The sequence below is a fragment of the Callithrix jacchus genome, chromosome 22, assembly GCF_049354715.1.
Source record: "Callithrix jacchus isolate 240 chromosome 22, calJac240_pri, whole genome shotgun sequence".
NCBI lineage: Eukaryota > Metazoa > Chordata > Mammalia > Primates > Cebidae > Callithrix > Callithrix jacchus.
In genome coordinates, this window is record NC_133523.1 from 38,272,767 (window position 1) to 38,293,783 (window position 21,017).

A 21,017-nucleotide genomic window follows, 5' to 3' on the forward strand; every position below is an offset into this window, starting at 1 on the left:
GTTCCATGGGGAGGCAGTCCCATCTTACAGGTAAGGTAAACTATTAAGAGGTGAAGCCACTTACCCAAGGTTACACAGCCAGTGGAGGGCAGAACCAGGATTTGGACCCTGATCTGTGTGAGTTCAAAGCCATTGATCTTTGTCTGAGATCTGGGCAGGGGTTTGCCAAGGACTGCCCAGCCTACAGAGCTGGGAGGGCACTTAGGGGAGGAGGCCTCTGAAACAGGTTCAGACAGGGCAACGGTCCTCCACCGGCCTGCCAGTTAGGAGCGTAGACATGTTTAGAGGGAAATGTCAACTTCTGGCTTTGTTTAACATTTATTACAAAGATAAGAGCAGAGGCTGGTGAGTTACACTTCTTCCTCCCCCACCAGGTGTTCTCTGCAGCTCTGGGAAAATGGTGTCCTCTTTGTTGTTCCGCCAGGGTGTGCCACCTCCTGTCCCACCCCAGCCTCAAACCCAGTGCTTCAGCTCCGCCAGCGGTAACTGAAGCCTCCCAGAATCCAGGATCCAGGCCCCCAGTGCCCTCTTCCCCAGAGACCCAGGAGTCCGGCCTCCAGGCACCTCCACTTGTAACCGAGAGCTGGAGGTTGTCCATAGCAGCATAGTGAGAGTGTTTTTGATGAGGGTGTGCAGAGTGGTGGTGACCATGTTCCCACCTAGGGTCTCGGGTGGGCCAGGGCCTCCCCACTTCAGCCAGCGTCCCCTCCAGCAGCCGTCAGCGAGCCAACCCACTCCAAGCCAGGGCCCCATTTGCTCTTTGCACTTGAGGTACTTTGTTCAGGGCTGGTCCGGAGTGGCAGAGAGGGTGTCCATCACCTCAGTCCTGGGGAAAGTAGCCTGATTCCTCCTCCCTGGGTCCTGGAGAGACAGAGAGACTGATGGGCAGGCCGGCCAGGAAGAGGAGGAGCAAGAGTGGGACACACCGAGGTGCAGACGGAAACCGGTGGGCAGAGGTGGGAGGCGGAGAGTAGGTATCTCCAGGCCCTGAGGCCAGGGTGTGGGAGGGACAGAGACATTCAGACAGAGACATTGGATGGACAGAGCCAGAGAATGTGCCCAGGACAGGCAGAGAGAGAGCAAGCAAAGAGGGAGAAGGGCATCAAGCGTTAGTGAAGGGGAGAGTAAACATCTTCACTGCCAGTCCAGCCCTGAGCTGAAGAGAAAACGTGGCCTTGTCTCCAGGCCATCCCCTGCCCCCTTGGCCACACAGGGTGCTGGCCACAGGAACCCTTCCTCCAGGATGCCTTCCTGCCCAGGTTCCAGCCCACTCACCAGCTACGTGGTCTCCTGACTGGGTTCTGGAAGCTGCCGCGGCCCCAAGGCTGTGCTGAGCAGCTCGGTCAGGGTATCTAGCTTCCCCGACAGCGTGTCAATCTGTTTCTCTAGGGCCCGGTGTGAGCTGCTCAGATTCAGCTGCAGGTCATACAGGATCATCTGCATCTGAGGGGGAGGAGAGGGTCAGTGGCGTCAGGGGACTGGGGTCGACCCCCACCTGCTCCATAGCGAAAGGCAAAGGAACCAACATTGACTACAACCTTATGGTCCTCTCAGGATTATCCTCAATAATAACTGTTAACATGGATTGACCACCTACCATGTCCCAGCTACCTGCCCAGGTGTTTCCTGGTATGGTTTAAACTCCTAAAAGCCATGGGGAGTTGAAATCCTGTTCCCATCTTACAGCTGAGCAAACAGGCATGGAACAGTTAAATGACATGCCCAAGGCAGCCCCTGAAATACGGCCTAGAACATAGTAGGTGTTCATTAAATATTTGTAGCATGGATGATACCCAACTTCAACATCCACAGTCTTTGACTACATTCTCTCACTAGGGCTTGATCCCTGAGGGTTTGTGAGTTTTCTATGGAAATTCTTGAATTGTGTATTTTTGGCTTGATGACCTTCAGAAATTACCGCCTGCCCATTCCTGCAGATCTGGGCCACCGCCTCCTCACTGAGACCAGCCATGCTGTTTTGGGACCTGCATCTGTGACTGTTCTTACCATGGCATTGGTGCCAGGGGCCACTGTTTAAACTGTCGTGGGCTAATAAGAAAAAGCAAAGGCCACGGGATAACCAGAAGGTGCTGTGAGCGGGGCCAAGGGGGTGTTGTGGCTTCACTGTCCCTGGGCACTGGCGAAATCAAGTGGTCTCAGCAGAAGGAAGGGGCAAGTAGCTGAGTCACGCCTTGGCCGGGCAAGCTTGCATGGAAGTCCCTGTGGCCCTGGGCACCCCGTCCACAGGAGCAGCAGAGATTGAGTTTTACGGAAACAATGTCACCTGTCTTCTTGTCAGTGTTGTTAATTTTAATTTTATTGGTTTTGCCATCTAAGGGCTTGGTTTGTAAATTTGCTTTGGTTTTATTGTATGAATTGTAGTTGGAAAGAATTTTATATCCGTCCACATATAAGTAACTTAACCATAAAGATGTTTTGAAACCAAACACTGAGGTTCTTTGTGCAATATTTTTTTTCTAAGTTTATAAGGGATCTGTGCCTTGCGTGAATGTAAAAAGCTCTGTGTTAGATCATTCATTCCTTCCTTCCTTCCTTTCATTCAACCACAGGCCTTTACTGACAACCTGTGTGTTCGAGGCCCCTGCCAAGGTTCCCTGTTCTAGGGCCAGATTTCCATTTCTGTGGCCCCAACCTCCCCATTCTTGGAGACCTCCTGCCACGGGATCCTTGTACCTTGGAGATGTCCACCATGGAGTTCACTTGTTCCCGGAGCTTCCTGTGTTTCAGCCGCACCTGGCGGAACCTGTGGGAAGAAGTGGGGAGTCAGTTCTACAAGCCTGGTCCCTAAACGTGGCTGTAGCTCAGGGGTGGAATGAAGGGAAGATAAGCAAATGAAGAAACAGAACAAAGAAGAAAAGTTGGCCAGATGCAGTGGCTCACACCTGTAATCCCAACACTTTGGGAGGCCGGGGCGGGCAGATCGCCTGAGGTCAGGAGTTCAAGACCAGCCTGGCCAACATGGTAAAAGCCTGTCTCTACTAAGAATACAAAAATTAGCCAGATGTGGTGGTGGACGCCTGTAATCCTAGCCACTCAGGAGGCTGAGGCAGGAGAATCACTTGAACATGGGAGGTAAACGTTGCAGTGAGCTGAGATCGTGCTATTGCACTCCAGCTTGGGCAACAAGAACGAGACTTCATTAGGAATCCACTCAAAAACAAGAAAAGTTGTCAAAGAGCTGAAGGAGTGGGAGGGGAGGACTGCACCCTGCATCCCCATGAGCCCCCATCCCCAGTAGAGACCCAGGTACCCAGGTCCACAGATGCGCCAAGATATGCAAAAACAAACCAGACATATGGAGGGTCATGCATGGTCAGATCCATGTGGACAGGCTGTTACGTGAGACCACACCTGGGCGTCCTGACCTGGACAGGCATGGACACGCACACACACAAGCCATTCAGAGAGGTGACTGGGACATGGGTGCACACAGATACATGCGCATACAAAGCAGCCCTCACGCGTTGATGGCAGCCAGCAGCCTGCGCTGATGCCTGCGGGCGGCTCGGGACTCCTTCCTGCGAGTATGTTTGTAGAACCTCCAGGCTTCTTGCAGCACTCGGGCAGCGGACTCCTTCATCTGGGGGTGGGTGGGGCACAGTGTCAGTGGAGATAGACCCTTGGGGCTCTGGGAAGGCAGGGCTAGGGCTGGGACTCTTGGGTCCTAGGGAAGCAGGGTGGTGGGGGGGCTGGACTCAGGCCTCTTGAAAGAGGGGTGTGCCGACTGGGCATGGTGGCTCACGCTTGTAATGCCAGCACTTTGGGAGGCCAAGGCAGGTGGATCATAAGGTCAGGAGTTCGAGTCCAACCTGACCAACATGGTGAAACCCTGTCGCTACTAAAAATGCAAAAATTAGTTGGGCATGGTGGCGCTCGCCTATAATCCCAGCTATTCAGGAGGCTGAGGCAGGAGAATCACTTGAACCCTCTGGAAGGCAGAGGTTGCAGTAAGCTGAGATCAGGCCACTGCAATCCAGCTTGAGTGACAGAGCAAGACTCCATCTCAATAAAGAAAAGAAAGAGTGGTGTACTGTGGGTGCCATATGCCCATCCTCACCTCTTTGGCATACTGGATATCCATCATGAAGTTGTGCACATGCTTCTCCGCCTTGTTGAACTCCAGCTTCCGGGCCACCACAGCCACCAGCAGTGCTGTGCAGCAGACCCCCTGTGGGCAGAACAGGCCCTGTGGCATGAGAATGTGCCACCAACTCCCTCCTAAACCTGCCCAACAGCCACACAAGGCAGGTACAACCATCCCCAGTTGACAGACAATCAAACAGGCTCAGAGAGGAGAGCCAAGGTCCCTAGCTCAGAGTGGTGGAGCTAGAATCATAAGTCGTTTATGTCCGACCCCAAATTTGATGTGTAGTATTCACGCCCACAGGATGGGCTCTTTCATGAAGGGTATGATTGGAGGAGCAAGGGAAGGCTGGGTCTGGGCCAAAGGTAGGAATCTGGGTCCTCACTGCTGACGTGGTCCGCCACTGTGTTGTGGAGGGTGTCCCTCATCCTCCCACTCCCACAGCCACTTCCTAGCTCCAGCCCTATCCTCTCCTTCCTGGACCATCTCCAGCCTCTCACTCACCCTCCCCAACCCCCTTGGCCCACTCTAATCTCCTAGGCTTCCACTGCCCTGAACTTCTCAGCCTGGCTCCCAAAGCTTTCCAGGGTTCACACCTCCCACCCAGACAACTCAGCCCTGACTCCATCCACACTGCCCTCCCTGAGCACCTTCCTCTGTACATTCTCCTCCGTTTCTTCTCCTAATGCTCCTGGTCCTTCAATGCCTTGCCAACCCCTAGCTGCTCATAGCACCTGCTCACCTGTCCCCACGTTAGAATGAGTCCTCCTTGGAAGTATCCCACACCCTATAGTTTCAGCTCTTGATCACTCAGAACAACTTCAAGTCACAAACACTGGCTCCAGGGGACTGCCTGGGTTCCAAGGCCAGCCCTAAGCAACTTATTTAATCTCTCAGAATTTCAGTGTCTCATCTGTGAAATGGGCAGGGCCTCACAGGGTTACTCAGTGGATTTCATGAGTTACCCCTGTTACGTGTTTAGGGCAGAGGCTGGCACAGAGTATGTGCTCAGTAAAAGTAAGCGATAATGACTCAACCATGCTGTGGAGCCTTTCTGCCAGGAGCAGGCTGTGAGCATCTCTCTAGGTTTCTGTTTCTCCTTTTGTCTAATGAGGGAGGTCCTGAGTGGCCCTGCAGGTCCCTGACTGAGTCTCTGCCCCTCTTCCCTTGCTCCAAAGACTCACCACTGGGGGAGTGGAGGTCACCACATCTTTCATTTGTGCACCCAGGGATTGGGGGGATCAATATGTCCTTCCTGAGCCCACATCTGGGCTAGGAGCTGGTGGCTTTGGTCCCCGAGGATGACAGGAACCAGATCTTGTAGGGAGGTGAAGGTCAAGGCATTAGGGCTGGTCTCTAGAGGGGGCCAGGGTTGGGGTAGAGGACCTGAGTGACTGGGTCTATGGAGGTAAGGAGGTAGCTGTCAGGGTTCAGGAAGAGGCTGACTCAGGGGCTGCAGAGCCTCTGCCTCATCCTTGAGGGCACAGGAGCTGGTGTGGGGGTGGCTGGATGCCTTTTTACTGAGCACTTCCTGTGGGCTGGGCACTGTTGGAAGTCCTTTACATGGTCAAACCCATTAATCATCTCAGCAAGCCCGTGAGGAGTCACTAGCTCAGCATCCCTAGTTCACAGATGAGGAAAGTGAGGCCCAGAGAGATCACATTGCTCGCCTCAGCTCACCAGCCAGGAAGTGGCAGAGGCAGGATTTGGACCCAGGTAGCCTGGCCCCACAGGCATGCACTTGATAACTGGACTCTGCACCCTTGATGGAGGCTGAGAGATGAAAGAAAATGGGTCTTCGAAGTCAGGAGCCTGGGTTCCTGAGGAGGATAAGGATGGAGCCCCAGGTTCTAGAGAGAGCAAGGACTTAGGGGCTGGATTCCTAGGTCTGATTTTTAATTTATTATTATTATTATTTTGAGATGGAATCTTGCTCTTGTTGCCCAGGCTGGAGTGCAATGGCATGACCTTGGCTCACTACAGCCTCCACCTCCTGGGTTCAAGCGATTCTCCTGCCTCAGCCTCCTGAGAAGCTGGGATTACAGGCACCCGCCACCATGCCCGGCTAATTTTTTTTTTTTTTTTTTTTTTGTATTTTTAGTAGAGTCAGGGTTTCACCATGTTGGCAAGGCTGGTCTTGAATTCCTGATCTCGTGATCCGCCCACCTCAGCCTCCCAAAGTTCTGAGATTACAGGCGTGAGCCACCACGCCCAGCTTTTATTTTATTTTTTAGAGACAGGGCCTCAATCCGTCACCCAGGCTGGAGTGCAGTAGAACGATCATAGCTCACTGTAACCTCAAACTCTTGGGCTCAAGTGATCCTCCCACCTTGGCCTCCCATGAGGTTGGGATTACAGGTGAGTATCTTGGTCTTGAAGAGAGAACGTGGCTGTGGGGGCCCCAGACACTCAAGTTTCTTAGGAGCTGTCCGTGAGAGCCTGGGTTGCCTCCATGGCTTCCTGGAGTCCAAGGATAACCAGTTTGGGATAAGGATCAGTCCCCAAGAGGGTTGTACTCACCATGACTCCAGTGCAGAGGCAGACAATCTTGCCCCACATGGTGCCTGGCACCACGTCACCATAGCCAATGGTCAGGAATGTGATGGGGATCAGCCACAGTGTGTCGGAGAGGTGCCCGGTGGCGTTAACAGCCTGCCTATGGGGAAGGGTGGGTTAGTTCTGAAACCCTACCATGGGGGTTTCCATGACATCCCCTCCCCTCCGTTTTCCTCCCCTCCCCATATGCACACATAGTCCTAAGAATCACCTGGACAAAAACCCAATCAGTTCTGAGCTTTGGAAAGCCTGCCTGGCTTTCTGCTGTGTGACCTGGGCAAGTTGCTTAGCCACTCTGGGATTTGAGACTGGGTCTACCCAATCTCCATGCTGGTATGGTCTCAGTTAGGCTACCTGGGTTGGTGCATTCAGAGCACTCGGTTGAGAGTGGAGAGTCGAGAGGGGGCAGGATGATCATTTGAAATCAGGGGTTTGAGACCAGCTGAACATGGTGACATGGTCTCTTCTAAAAATACAAAAATGACAATCACAGGAGGCTGCATCCACCCAGAGGAAGGAGCGTGTTTTTCCAATTTCCACAAAGATGCTGTGTGGTCCAGAAGTGGCCCTATCAGGACCAGAAAGAACTCTAAAGAGGCTTGGTGGGACTCTGCCTTCCTTTCCTCTCACTTCACAGAAGGAGACATTTAGGTCCAGCCATGGAAGGGTTGAAACGTTTAGATTTGTCCAACTGCGTCCACAGGCCCCTTACAGCAACATCAGCAGGGAAAAGCGTCATATATGAGGGCCCTAGACACCCCAGCCCACCGGGTTAGAGTTTCTAGAAGCAAAGATGGAATCCGCGCTGTTCACAAACCCCACCCCTCATTCTAGTTTCGGGATTTCTGCCCTGGAATTTTGAACTTTGACTTCCTCCTTGTTCTCCCACTTTTCAGATGAGAAACATGATGGGGGGATTATTCATTAATCCTTATTCTGACCAATTTCCCAGTTGGGAAAACTAAGATCCTGGGAGGTGAAGGAGTTTAAAATAATGACAGAGGCCGGGCGCAGTAATCCCAGCACTTTGGGAGGCCGAGGCAGGATGATCATTTGAAATCAGGGGTTTGAGACCAGCTGAACATGGTGACATGGTCTCTTCTAAAAATACAAAAATGACAATCACAGTGGCTCACACCCGTAATCCCAGCATTTTGGAAGGCTGAGGCGGGTGGATCACCTGAGGTCAGGAGTTCAAGACCAGCCTGGCCAACATGAAGAAACCCTGTCTCTACTAAAAATACAAAACAATTAGCTGGGCATGGTGGTGCATGCCTGTAGTCCCAGCTATTTGGGAGGCTGAGGCAGAAGAATCACTTGAACCTGGGAGGTGGAGGTTGTGGTTGCGGTGAGCTGAGATCATACCATTGCACTCCAGCCAGGGCAATAGAGCAAAAAAAACTCTGTCTCAAAAAAAAAAAAAAAAAAACTTAACCAGGCGTGGTGGCGCACACCTGTAATCATTCCAGCCACTCGGGAGGCTGAGGCATGAGAATTGCTTGAAGCTGGGAGGCAGAGGTTGCAGTGAGCAGAGATCATGCCACTGTACTCTAGCCTGGGTGATAGAGACTCCATCTCATAAAAAAAAAGAACTGCGAGGGAGTCTACAGATGGTGGAACGTGACACCCCTTTTCCAGATGTGGAAACTGAGGCTCAGAGAGGAGAGATCTAAAGCCAGAGCTTCTCATTCTCCTCCTGCCCTCAAGGATCTTTGCCGTATATACTAGACCAGAGGTTCTCAACCTTGGGTGGGCCATAGACTCACCTGGAGGGCTTGCTAAAGCAGATTGCTGGCCCTACCCCCTCCCCGCCCCCCCCCCAGGATTCAGTAGGTCTGGAAGGGACCTGAGAATTTTCATTTGCAAGTTCCCAGGTGATGCTGCTGGTCCTGAAACCACACTTTGAGAATCCCTGGCCAAGATCACTCCCAACCTCTTTCTCTGTAAAGGATAGAAACTGAAGCCTGGCATTGAGTTACACAGTATAGAGCTGACAGCCAGGATCTAGTTCCAACTCCTGGCATGGAATTATTTTCCAGAACAACTCCAAATCATCCCCTTCCTAGGGTCACAGAAAGCACCTACCTACAGTGCATTCTGTGCTAATTTGGAAAATATGTCCCTTTCCTCCAAGGCAGAGGCAATCCTTTAGCCAGGTCCCAGAGACAGGTTTGGAGACAGAACAGATGGCCTGGAAACCCGAGGCAGTAGAGGTCTGGGAACCGGAAGGGAAGGGCTTTCTAGGGTCTGTGTGTGCATTTGGGGAGACTGAAGGCTGCAAGTGGAGGATTTTGGCTGGGGGCTTGTCTGTTGGTTCCTCTCAGCCAGTTGATGGGAGTGTGGGCAAATTTCAGCTAGCAAGAGGAAAAGGGTTCAAAGTGCGAACTTTCTCCATTGCTTGGTCCTAGGGGACCTCAACCTGCACGGCGGTACAGGATGGCTGCTGTGGCTGTCCGGGATTCCGGGTGCCCTCCCCTCCCCTCCCCTGTGCATTTAGGCCTCCAGCACCCTCACCTCTCAGCCACGGACAGCACCCAGGCGGTGGTCAGCCAGAGGCCGAGCGTGAGGCCGAGCAGCAGGCGGCCGGGGTGCGTGTTCATGTAAAGCTTGGCCACGAACCAGTGGCGGAAGCGGACCTGGTTGAGAGCGCCGATGCTGCGGTAGGAGGCGTTGAGCAGGACGCCGCTGCGCAGGAGCACGGCGCGGGGCACCAGGTAGAGGCGCAGCAGCATGGCCAGCGACAGCAGCGCTTCCCCCTGGCTCAGGAATCCCGGCCAGGGCTGCAGCGAGGTCAGCGGCGACCCTGAACCCTGCGCGCACGGCGGGCCCCCCACAGGCGCCGGGTGCAGCCCGCACACCGCCAGCTCCAGCAGGATCTGCGCCGCCTGCCGCCCGGTCAGCGCCACGCGCCAGTCCCGCAGCCCGTTGTCGGTCATGAACAGCTGCCGGGAAGGGGCCGAGAAGGGAGGGTTCAGGCGCAGGTCAGGCGCGGGTCAGGCGGTGGCCGGCGCCTGCCTGCGCCCTGAGATAAGTGGGGTGTGCCTGCCGGCCCGGGCCAGGAGCGAGGGAGATAGCGCTGGGAGGGAGACGGACAGGGAGGGAGCCGGACAGGACTTGAGGAAGACATCTCTCCACTTTTTCCTCCTTTCCCTCACCACCCACCCCACCAGGTTCGTCCCACTTCCAGCCTCACTGATCTCAGACTGTGTACCTGGCATTGTTCTATGTGCTAAGGACACACAGTGAACCAAACAGAACCCCTGCATCCTGGAGCTTGCATTCCACATGTCTGGAGCTCGCTCCTACTCCATTTCAGGTGACACACGTAATGATAATAATATCAGCAATAACAAAGCCGTGGACCGAGGGCGATGGCTCACACCTGTAATCCCATCACTTTGGGAGGCTGAGGTGGGTGGATCACCTGAGGTCAAGAGTTCCAGACCAGCCTGGCCAATATGGTGAAACCCCTTCTCCACTGAAAAGTGCAAAAATAATCGGGGCATGGTGGCGCACACCTGCAGTCCCAGCCACTCGAGAGTCTGAGGTAGGAGAGTCACTTGAACCTGGGAGGCAGGGGTTGCAGCGAGGCGAGATCTTGGCACTGCACTCCAGCCTGGGTAACACAGTGAGACTCCATCTCAAAATAAACAAACAAACAAACAAAAACCCACAAAGCAATAAGAAAGTCAGCATGTACTGGGCACTGTGGATACGCCAGGCACCACTCTATCCCGTTTACATGTTGTGACTCAGTAAATGCTTACAGCCCTGTGAGATTGTTATTGTTGCCCCCATTTTATAGATGTGGAAACTGAGGCCTGGGTCCCTCCCATGAGGAATGGCGCACTGGGCACTTAACTGCTCTATGACAAGATGATAATGTGCGCTGTTTCCTGAGCACCTCTATGTACCAGGCACTGCTCAGAGAATTGCCACACATGGCCAATGATCCCCATTTTATATGCAAAGTTGTGATAGGAGAGGGGCAAGGGGGAAAAGGGATGGAGTAACAGGATCTGCGCGATGAGGGATGGGTTGTATCTGGGTGAGATCCAAGGTGGAGTATGGATGGGGAGACTTCCTGGGTCTGGGGCATGGGGAGGTTACTGGCACAGAGATAGGGGTGCCACACAGGAATGGACACCCCGGGGACCGGGTTGGGAGTGGTGGCTCAAGTCTGTAATCCTAGCCCTTTGGGAGGACAAGGCAGGCAGATTGCCTGAGCTCAGTAGTTGGAGACCAGCCTAGGCAACATAGTAAAACCCTGTTTCTACTAAAATAAAAAAATAGCTGGGCGATGTGGCACCTGTCTGTAGTCCCAGCTACTTGCAAGACTGAGGCACAAGAATTGCTTTAACAACTCAGGAGGTACAGGTTGCTGTGAGCAGAGAGCAAAGATCGTGCCACTGCATTCCAGTCTGGGCAACAGAGCAAGACTCTGCCTCCAAAAAAAAAAAAAAAGGAGTGGGTACCCCTGGGGCCTTAGGTTGCTTGGGGACTGGATTGGGGATGAATGTTGGAGCACAGGGATCTGGGAGGCTGAGGCTGCCTGGGGCACAGTGGACAGAGGCCTGGGGTCAGAAGCAGCACTGCAGGGGCGCTCTCAGCATCCATGAGTGTGCAAGGGGGGGCCGGGGGCCACAGGGGAAGAGCAGGGCTGGTCAGCAGGTTCTGCCTGTCTGCTCTTGGTTCAGCTCATCTGGGTGGGTGAGGGTGTGGATGCAGCATCTGAGGCAGAGGAACCTCACTACTCAGATCAGGAGGAGAGGAGAGTGGAAAGTGTGAGCTGACAGGGAGCTGCGGGGGTTTGGGAGAAGCAAGGCTTAGGGGTGGGGCCTGCCCTACCTGGACCTCTTTGGCGTGGAAGGCCAGGATGAGGCAGAGGAGTAAGAAGGTGGAAATGCTGATGATGCATTTAACCAGGAACAGGTAGAGCGCCCACTGTCGGGAGAGACAGAAACAGGGGGGTGAGATCCCGGGTGTCTCTCCACCTGGTCAGTCCCCTTTTCTTTCCTTTAAAACCACCATTTTTTTTCTTGATTCCCAATTTTCCTAGCCAAGTTCCCGTGCAGTCCAGTCCCTCTTATGTGGCAGTTCTGAGGAAGTCTCAAAACCATTGTCTGGGCCCACAGTGTAATCACTGCACTCCCAGCACTGTGGGAGGCCGAGGAAGGTGGATCACCTAAGGTCAGGAGTTTCCAACCTGCCCTGGTGAAACCCCATCTCTACTAAAAGTACAAAAATTAGCCGGGTGTTTAATCCTAGCCACTTGGGAGGCCGAGGAATCAGAATCGCTTGAACCTGGGAGGTGGAGGTTTCGGTGAGCGGAGAGATGGCACCACTGCACTCCAGCCTGGGTGACAGAGCAAATCTCTGTTTCGAAATAAGCAAACAGACAAAAAACCCACCATCATCTCGTCCCCAGGAATGCTCTCTTTCTCTCCAATAGGACAACGCTGTCCAGATACTGGTGTCTACCCTCTTCCTCAGCTCTTCTCCCGAGACCCAAACCCATGAAGGGGGACTTGAAACTCACATTCCTTCTTATTCCTGTCCTGTTCCCCATCAAAACTACTAGTTCAGCTGTGTGTATGTGTGTGTGGGGGGGTGTCTAGAAAATGACACCTAGCCTCTAGAGAGTGCCCCCTCCCCTTCCTTTCCTACCCAGCTGGTGTTGACCTAGAAACCAACTTCAATCATTCCCAACCCCAAATCTGGAAGAACACAGAAACTACCATTCAATCCTCAAGGACTGAATCACACCATTCCCTGCCCTCATCCAGAGAGCTGAGTCTCTGAGCCCTGACCCTCAGCTCTGAGACAGCCCCCTCACTTCTGCCCCCTGCACCTCGCCACCCCCACCCCACCCCTCTTCTGGCTCTAAGCCCAGGGCAGATCTGGCCGGAAGCACAGGGCTTCCAGAAACCACAGAGAGATTGTTGTTGCTTTTTTTCCGCTCCCCCCACCCCCACTTTGTGTGGCACAACCTTGGAGGAATCTAGGATTCTGGAGAGAGGGATTTAGAGGGGACTGGGGCTGTTGGATTTCCCAAGAGGGGTTGGCCCCAGCCTGGCGGGTTATTTGCAGGGGGATGGGGACCACCTGGGTGTCCTTACAGAGCACTGCACCTGTTTCTCCTAAAAGGGCTGCCAGCTCCCCAGGCTGGGCCAGTGCCCCGCCTCTGAGCAGGGGAAGAGGGCCAGTTTCCTGTCCCAGGGGCCTGTTCCCCGACCTCCTACCTGAACAATGGTGTTGTTGTCACCAGCCCTCCCCCACCATCTATGGCTCCCTGGTTCCTTGCATCCTTCTTCAGTCTGTCTCAACCCCTCACACAACTAAACACAGGCCCCCTCCCCACACTGCAATTCGCTGCTCTGGTGGTCCCCTCTACTTTTCCAATTCCTCTTCCCCCAAATCCTGGACCTGTCCACACATGGGCTTATACTTTGGTCTCTGAATTTCCCCGTCTCTAGGGATGGTTGTTTCTGTCTCTCCATGTGTTTTGAGGGTCTCTGTTTCTCTCGGCTTTTCTAATGCTCTGTGTGTATCTCTCACTGGTGGATTTCTCAGCAGCTCAACAGCCCTTTGTCTTTCTCTTTAGCTGTACCTCTCTGTCTCTTTCTGCATCTTTGTCTCCATGTCTCTTTTTCTTTCCATGCATCTCTGTCTCTGTCCCCACCTCTTCCCATCCCCCCTCCTCCATCCCACCTGGTGCCTTTGGATCTATCTGGGTCCCTTGGACTCCCTAGGGTTTGGTACCTGCCTCTCTGCCATCCCCTCCCCCCAGGGAGCAGGTGTCTGGGTCCTTTGCAGAAATGAGTTCATTAGATTGAGATGGAGGTGGGAAGGGGACGTGGATGTTACTAACAGATCCCTCAAATGGGGACTGAGGAGCTGTGGCTCAGGCCTGTAATCCCAGCACTTTGAGGCAGGAGGATTGCTTGAGTCCAGGAGTTTAAGACCAGCCTAGACAACAAAGCAAGATCCCATCTCTACAAAAAAATTAAAAAGGGTAGAGGATGACCCTTAGGGTCATGTATTTTAACCCTCGCCCCAATTTATAGATGGGGAGATTGAGGTTCAGAGAGTTGCAACAGATTTCACAAGGTCCCACTGATAAGAGATGGTGCCCTGGCCATGGTGGAGGGCAGGGAGAAATGAGGGGTGAGAAAGCGGGGGCGGGGGTAGGAAGGACCCCCGTCTCTTCCCATCTGCCAGGGTCATTGTGTTCCCACCTCGGCTGCTGGGCGTGGTGATTCGGCGTGGGAGCGGAGAGCAGGCCCCGGCCATGCTTCCTGTTGGCATGGGATTCGGTGGCCCCACCCCCTCAGTGCCCGCCGCCGGCCAGAGGAAGCTGCCTGCCTGACCCTCCATGTGGCTCCTGGTCACTCCAGAGCTGCCCACCACACCCTCCAGATCCAAGTCAGAGCATCAGACCCTCAGGAATCTACCTGACTTTCAAATCAGTGTCCACCACTGGCCCTACCAGCCCAGTTCCACAACCCTTCCCCCAGAGAGGTCTCCAGCCCCTCCTTTCCTGTTGAGCAAGTCTGTTCTCCCCTCAAGCCACTTATTCCAACCCTTGTCCTTCATCTGCCCTGATCACTGGCCTGACCAGGGCTGGAATGTGACAGGGGCCTGCTGAGACCTGTCCTGACCCCACCTTCCCCTTACCGACTCACCAGGATCATCAGAGTCAGCCCCTCTGCCCCAAAGACATTCCAAGCCCCCTTCTCCTCAAGACTCAGGAGTCCAGGACACAGCCCCTCCTCCCCTGGCACCTTGGAGTCCAGGACCCAGCCCCTCCTCCCCTGGTACCTAGGAGTCCAGGACCCAGCCTCTCCTCCCCTGGTACCTAGGAGTCCAGGCCACTGTAAGCCTACCCTGACACCATTTCCCTAACTTATCAGCATGTAGATGTGGGGAGAAATTGGGCTTGTTAAGGATGGAGACTGGGTTGGGGGTGGGATGGGGGAGGCAGGTGGGGAAGAGGTTTGTTTCCCATTTCCCATCCCCACCCCAGCCAGTTTCTTCTGCCCTTTGCATCTAAGGCGTTAGGTAAACGTTAGAAGCTAGATAAGGACCAAAGAGCTGCCGACTCCTAGAAGAACTTTGTCTTTCCTCCACCCTCCCTTCACCCTACTTGGGGCCACCTCTCCCCTTATAGGCTCTTGGGGTACTTGAGTGTCTGACCAGCCACCTTCTGGCCTCCAGGGGTCCTGAACCTCTGGCCATCTATTGCAACATCTTCAAAGACTGAAACCCTGAGACAAATATTCCCTTCCTTTTGCAGAGAAGGCCCCCAGCAACTAGTCCCAGCCAAAGCCTCTCCTCTCTCAGACCCAAGAGTCTAGGCCCCCAGCCCCTCCTCCCTCAGACCCAGGAGTCCCGACCCCCAGCCCCTCCTCCCTCAGGCCCAGGAGTCCCGACCCCCAGCCCCTCCTCCCTCAGACCCAGGAGTCCTGACCCCAAGCCCCTCCTCCCTCAGACCCAGGAGTCCCGACCCCCAGCCCCTCCTCCCTCAGACCCAGGAGTCCCGACCCTCAGCCCCTCCTCCCTCAGACCCAAGAGTCCCGACCCTCAGCCCCTCCTCCCTCAGACCCAGGAGTCCTGACCCTCAGCCCCTCTTCCCTCAGACCCAGGAATCCTGGCTCGAAGCCACCAGGCCCCACTCACCGAGCACCCCCCGAACCACAGCATCTCTGCATGCAACACCATGAGTCCGATGCCAATTCCCGCCAGCGCCAGTGCCCAGCCGGCCAGAGACTTCTCCTGCTCCAGCAAGTGCTTTCGGCGCCTCAGGGCCCCCAGGCCAAGCACCAGATCCCCGCCCATGGCCCCCGGGGTCTTGGGGCTCAGCCAGCTTCCTGCCCAGGGTCCCCCACCTCGCAGCATGCACAGGGCAGCCACTGTGGCTTGCAGGTCGTCAGCCTGCTCTGCTGGCTCCGGGACTTTTGCTCTGAGGCACAGCAGAGCCCTGTGCCCTCTGGGGAGTGGTGACGGCCAGGCAGGGCGGGGAGGGGCAGAGGAGGCCTGGGGTAGGGGGAGGCTCCCCAGCCCCCCCTTTCGAGACTAAGGAGGGGCAGGGGTGTGTCTTGGGGCAGAGCGAAGAAGAGACATCTATCCACGTGGAGAAAGACACACACCAACACACATTGGGTTTTGTCACACACAACGGTCTGTACCTTGTGACACACACCTCCACTCACCACATCCAGACACTGCAGGCCATTTCACCGCCCAAGACGGAGACTAACACACCATGGCACACAACACAACCTACATAGAGTGACTCACAACTCCCAGAGAGCTCCGAAACCCACAGCCACACCCAGACACCACACACATGGTGTGACACACACCACCCCTCAGCAAGGCAGGCAGCATCCCTCGGCGCACACAGCCACCCAAACACCGTCCACAGACAGGCACAAATATTACAGTCAAAGTTGTCAAACTCTTTTTCTTTTTTTTCAGACGGAGTCTCACACTGTCACCCAGGCTGGAGTGCAGTGGTGTGATCTCGGCTCACTGCAACCTCCGCCTCCCGGGTTCAAGCGATTCTCCCTCCTCAGCCTCCCAAGTAGCTGGGACTACAGGTGCCCATGACCACAACCGGCCAAGTTTTGTATGTTTAGTAGACACCAGGTTTCACCATATTGGTCAGGCTGGTCTCGAACTCCTGACCTCAGGTGATCTGCCTGCCTAGGCCTCCCAAAGTGCTGGGATTACAGGTGTGAGCCACTGTGCCCAGCCCACAACTTACTCTGACACACATCCAAACAGCACAAATCGGATGATGCACATCTGTGGCCACACAAAGACAACATACACCAAATGTTACACAAGCACACAACATATGTGACGCCACATACCATGCACCTACGTTACCACTGTGCAGTCTTCAGTCTCGTAAACACTATACACCCTTGGAATGAAACCCGATACGTGCAGACACACAACACTTAGGGACATACCTATAGCAGCCCCCAATCGCCCAGCACCAAGGGAAATGCACACACGTTGTGGCACCTGGCAACTCCAACACAAATGCTCACAGTGATGATTCACAATACATACCGATCCAGCACGCCCGTGCATGACGCGATTCAAATGTATGTTCAGAGGACGAGCTGAGTGGATGCAGAGACCCACAAGGTACAGCGACACCCGGAGAAACCCAACCAGCAGCTGCCTAAAGCAAGATGACTCTGACATATTCTGGCCACACAGGACACAACCCAGGACGATGCCCCGGGGAAGGGGGGTGGGGTTGGACTTACAGAGGCCCCTATGCCCAAATGCAACATATGGTTGGGTGCCGTGGCTCATGCCTGTAATCCCAGCAGTTTGGGAGGCTGAGGTGGGAGGACTGCTTGAGCCCAGGCATTTGAGACCAGCCTGGGCAAAATAGCAAGATCCCATCTCCAAAACAAACGAAAACAAAAAACCAAACGCAACATACACCATCACCTCCGACCCAGAAGCCACATCCAAACGTCACATGCGATACCTCCACGTGACCCAGCACATATACTCCAGCATGCGTGGCCACACAAACAACAGACACAGAGCAATACACCAGCATGCACACAGAACACACAGACACACATTTCCCAACACATGCAAACTTCTACAGACGACCACGTGTCCCATCAAACACCACGTGTCACCCACTGATACCACTGACACTGAGCCCACCACCACCCACACAACACTGGCAGTGGGGGAGGGGCGTATCCTCTAACACAAGGTAACACAGCTACACAAGCATTGGTACTCAGCCACTTGGGGTGGCTGGTACTCAGGCGGGGTGCTGGGGCTGGGAAGGAAGAGGCCCCCAACAGGGACATGCACCCTGACCTGATCACACCCCTGAGTGGTACACAATGTTTTTTGTTCATTTTCTTTTTTTTTGAGACAGAGTTTTGCTCTTGTCCCCCGGGCTGGAGTGCAGTGGTGCAATCTTGGCTCATGGCAACCTCCACCTCCCGGGTTCAAGTGATTCTCCTGCCTCAGCAGTAGCTGGGATTACGGGCATGCGCCACCACACCCAGCTAATTTTGTATTTTTAGTAGAGATGGGGTTTCCCCACATTGGTCAGGCTGGTCTCAAACTCCCAACCTCAGCTGATCCACCTGCCTCAGGTGGATCTGCCTCAGGTGGGAGCTGATTCAGCCTCCCAAAGTGCTGGGATTACAGGTGTGAGCCACCACGACCAGCCCACAATGTTACATACAACCCACCAAGAGAAGACACACATACTGACCCACACAGCAGCAAATGCAGTGTGGAAGGCACATCAAGACTCCCAGAGCGACACATGACCTAGGACATCACCATGTGCCACAGCACAAGCCACTCATGGGTGTGTACGCCATCTGCGCCAGCACAGATCGAAACCCTCCTATGCAGACCCACAGAAGGCACTGACCTGGTGACACACATTATGCACTGATCTGGTAACACTGCCTTTGGCCTCATATGCACCTCTCTGCGAGGAACCCAAGGACACAGCCCTCTCCCTCCTTGTGTCCTAGGTCATGTGGGACTGGGACCCTGGACCCACCAGCCCCAGGGAAGCAAGACATGAACAGACATGCCTGGCTGCACACTGAGGCAGCCCATGTGGACACACCCAGAGATATCAAACCATAGAACCCTACACACGGACACGCCCACTGACAAAAACACAACGCTCGCGGGGACCCCGCCCCTCGGCGCACACACACACTATTCCCACTCAGCGAGACTTGACAGGAGAGGGCTAGAGACACATCCAGGCGTGCCCAGACACCACACAGGCATCCACTCGGGAAAAGTGTAGCCGCCGGGCACCCTTGAGCCTGCAGCCTGGGCACCCTTGCTCACTGGCCACCCTGGCAGCCTGGCACCTGGCTCTCTCTCTGAGGTTTGCTTCCTGTCTCAGCCTCTCCTGGTCTGGAAGCCTCTGGGTTTGTCTTTTTTTTTGAGATGCAGTCTGGCTCTGTCTCCCAGGCTGGAGTGCAGTGGCGTGATAACAGCTCACTGCAACCTCCGCCTCCTGGGTTCAAGTGATTCTCCTACCTCAGCCTCCCAAGCAACTGGGACTACAAGCACGCACCACCACACCCAGCTAATTTTTGTGTTTTTAGTAGAGACGGGGTTTTGCCATGTTGGCCAGGCTGGTCTTGAACTCCTGACCTCAGGTGATCCGCCCGCCTCGGCCTTGCAAAGTGCTGGGATTACAGGCGTGAGCCACCGAGTCAGGCTCTCTTTATCTGGGTTTCTCTTTATCTCTGTCTCTATCTGTCTCTGCTTTTCTTTCTTGGTACCTTTGTCTCTACCTGTCTCCACTCTGTCTCTGTGCCTCTGCCTCTCTTAGCTTCTCTGTGTCTCTCTCATCTCTCTGTTCCTTTCTCCAACTTTGTGTCCCCCTCTGCTCCTGTTTCCTTCTCTCTTCCGGTCGCTGTCTCTCTGCCATTATGTCTCTCTCTGTGTTCATCGTTGCCTGTGTCTCCATCTCTCTGTCTCTAGCGTCCTCTGTTTTTGTCTGTCTCTTGCTGGATCGATGCTTCTCTCTGTCTCTGTTTCACTCTCTCCCTGCCTCCAGGCCTCCTTTTGGGTCTCTCTCTCTCTCTCTGTCCAGGCCTCTCTGTGCTTGTCTGTGCCTCAGTTTATCTTAGCTGTTCATTGGCAATTCTACCCCAGCCCCACTGAGAGGCTGAAGGCCAGTGGTCCAGAGACTGCGGCCACCCGAGGGTGAGAAGCCACTAAATAGAGAACGCTCCAGCTGCAGCTGTGCCACGGCATCTGTGCCCCAGTCCAGGCACTTGTGAAAAATGGACACAGAGACTGACACAGAGGGAGAGGGATAATCAGAGAGACCTCGAGCAGTTTAGCCAGGGAAGGTGGGGGGGCGTGTATTTAAAAAAAAAAAAACAAAGAGACACAGGTGCAAAGAAACCGGAAACAGAATCAAGACACGGAACTCAGCGCACAGAGGAATTTTGTCTCCAAACAGACCATGACTGAAAGAGAAAAACAGCAAAGGCTGGGCATGGGCAGGCCTGGGTGGCGGCAATGGGGAGGGCACCTGCCTTCAAGCTGAAGTCCTGGGATGCAGGGGTCAGTCGCAGGAAACCACCTCGCTCACAGCCAGCTGCCTCCAGCCAGGGAGGGGCTAAGGGGGGAGGGAGAGGTGACTCAGGGCCCCAGGGCTTCTTGTGACTCAGCCTTGGTCTCAGTCCTAGAGTGGGGAGTGGAGGGAGGGAGGGGTTTCTATAAAAGAGAGGGAAAGGGAATAGCAGAGGACCTCAAAATGCCTAAGAGGAGGGGTACAGGAGGAAAGAGCTGGGGGCCTAGACTTCTGGGTCTGAGGGAGGAGGGGCTGGGGGCCTAGACTCCAGGGTCTGAGGGAGGAGGGGCTGGGGTCTGGACTGCTGGTCTGAGGGAGGAGGGGCTGGGGGCCTGGACTTCTGGGTCTGAGGCAGGAGGGGCTGGGGTCTGGACTGCTGGTCTGAGGGAGGAGGGACTGGGGTCTGGACTCCTGGGTCTGAGGGAGGAGGGGCTGGGGTCTGGACTGCTGGTCTGAGGGAGGAGGGACTGGGGGCCTGGACTCCTAGGTCTGAGGGAGGAGGGACTGGGGGCCTGGACTCCAGGGTCTGAGGGAGGAGGGACTGGGGTCTGGACTCCTAGGTCTGAGGGAGGAGGGGCTGGGGTCTGGACTGCTGGTCTGAGGGAGGAGGGACTGGGGGCCTGGACTCCTAGGTCTGAGGGAGGAGGGACTGGGGGCCTGGACTCCAGGGTCTGAGGGAGGAGGGGCTGGGGTCTGGACTCCTAGGTCTGAGGGAGGAGGGGCTGGGGTCTGGACTGCTGGTCTGAGGGAGGAGGGGCTGGGGGCCTGGACTTCTGGGTCTGAGGCAGGAGGGGCTGGGGTCTGGACTCCTGGGTCTGAGGGAGGAGGGACTGGGGGCCTGGACTCCAGGGTCTGAGGGAGGAGGGACTGGGGTCTGGACTCCTGGGTCTGAGGGAGGAGGGGCTGGGGTCTGGACTGCTGGTCTGAGGGAGGAGGGACTGGGGGCCTGGACTCCTAGGTCTGAGGGAGGAGGGACTGGGGGCCTGGACTCCAGGGTCTGAGGGAGGAGGGACTGGGGTCTGGACTCCTAGGTCTGAGGGAGGAGGGGCTGGGGTCTGGACTGCTGGTCTGAGGGAGGAGGGGCTGGGGGCCTGGACTTCTGGGTCTGAGGCAGGAGGGGCTGGGGTCTGGACTGCTGGTCTGAGGGAGGAGGGGCTGGGGGCCTGGACTTCTGGGTCTGAGGCAGGAGGGGCTGGGGTCTGGACTCCTGGGTCTGAGGGAGGAGGGACTGGGGTC

At 55.2% G+C, this 21,017-nt stretch overlaps 1 protein-coding gene across 1 annotated transcript; it reads right to left on the reverse strand.

Moving 5' to 3' along the window:
* Window positions 1–299: 299 nt before the first annotated feature.
* On the reverse strand, window positions 300–15,652 carry KCNN4 (potassium calcium-activated channel subfamily N member 4). Its single transcript, XM_002762276.5, has 9 exons — window positions 15,341–15,652; window positions 11,510–11,605; window positions 9,176–9,603; window positions 6,626–6,761; window positions 4,079–4,189; window positions 3,483–3,601; window positions 2,695–2,764; window positions 1,276–1,443; window positions 300–861 (listed from the first exon to the last, which is right to left on the reverse strand). The coding sequence occupies exons 1-8, from the start codon at window positions 15,557–15,559 to the stop codon at window positions 1,279–1,281; spliced, it is 1,344 nt and encodes a 447-aa protein (XP_002762322.1). The 5' UTR covers window positions 15,560–15,652; the 3' UTR covers window positions 300–861; window positions 1,276–1,278.
* Between the last annotated feature and the right edge of the window lie 5,365 nt (window positions 15,653–21,017).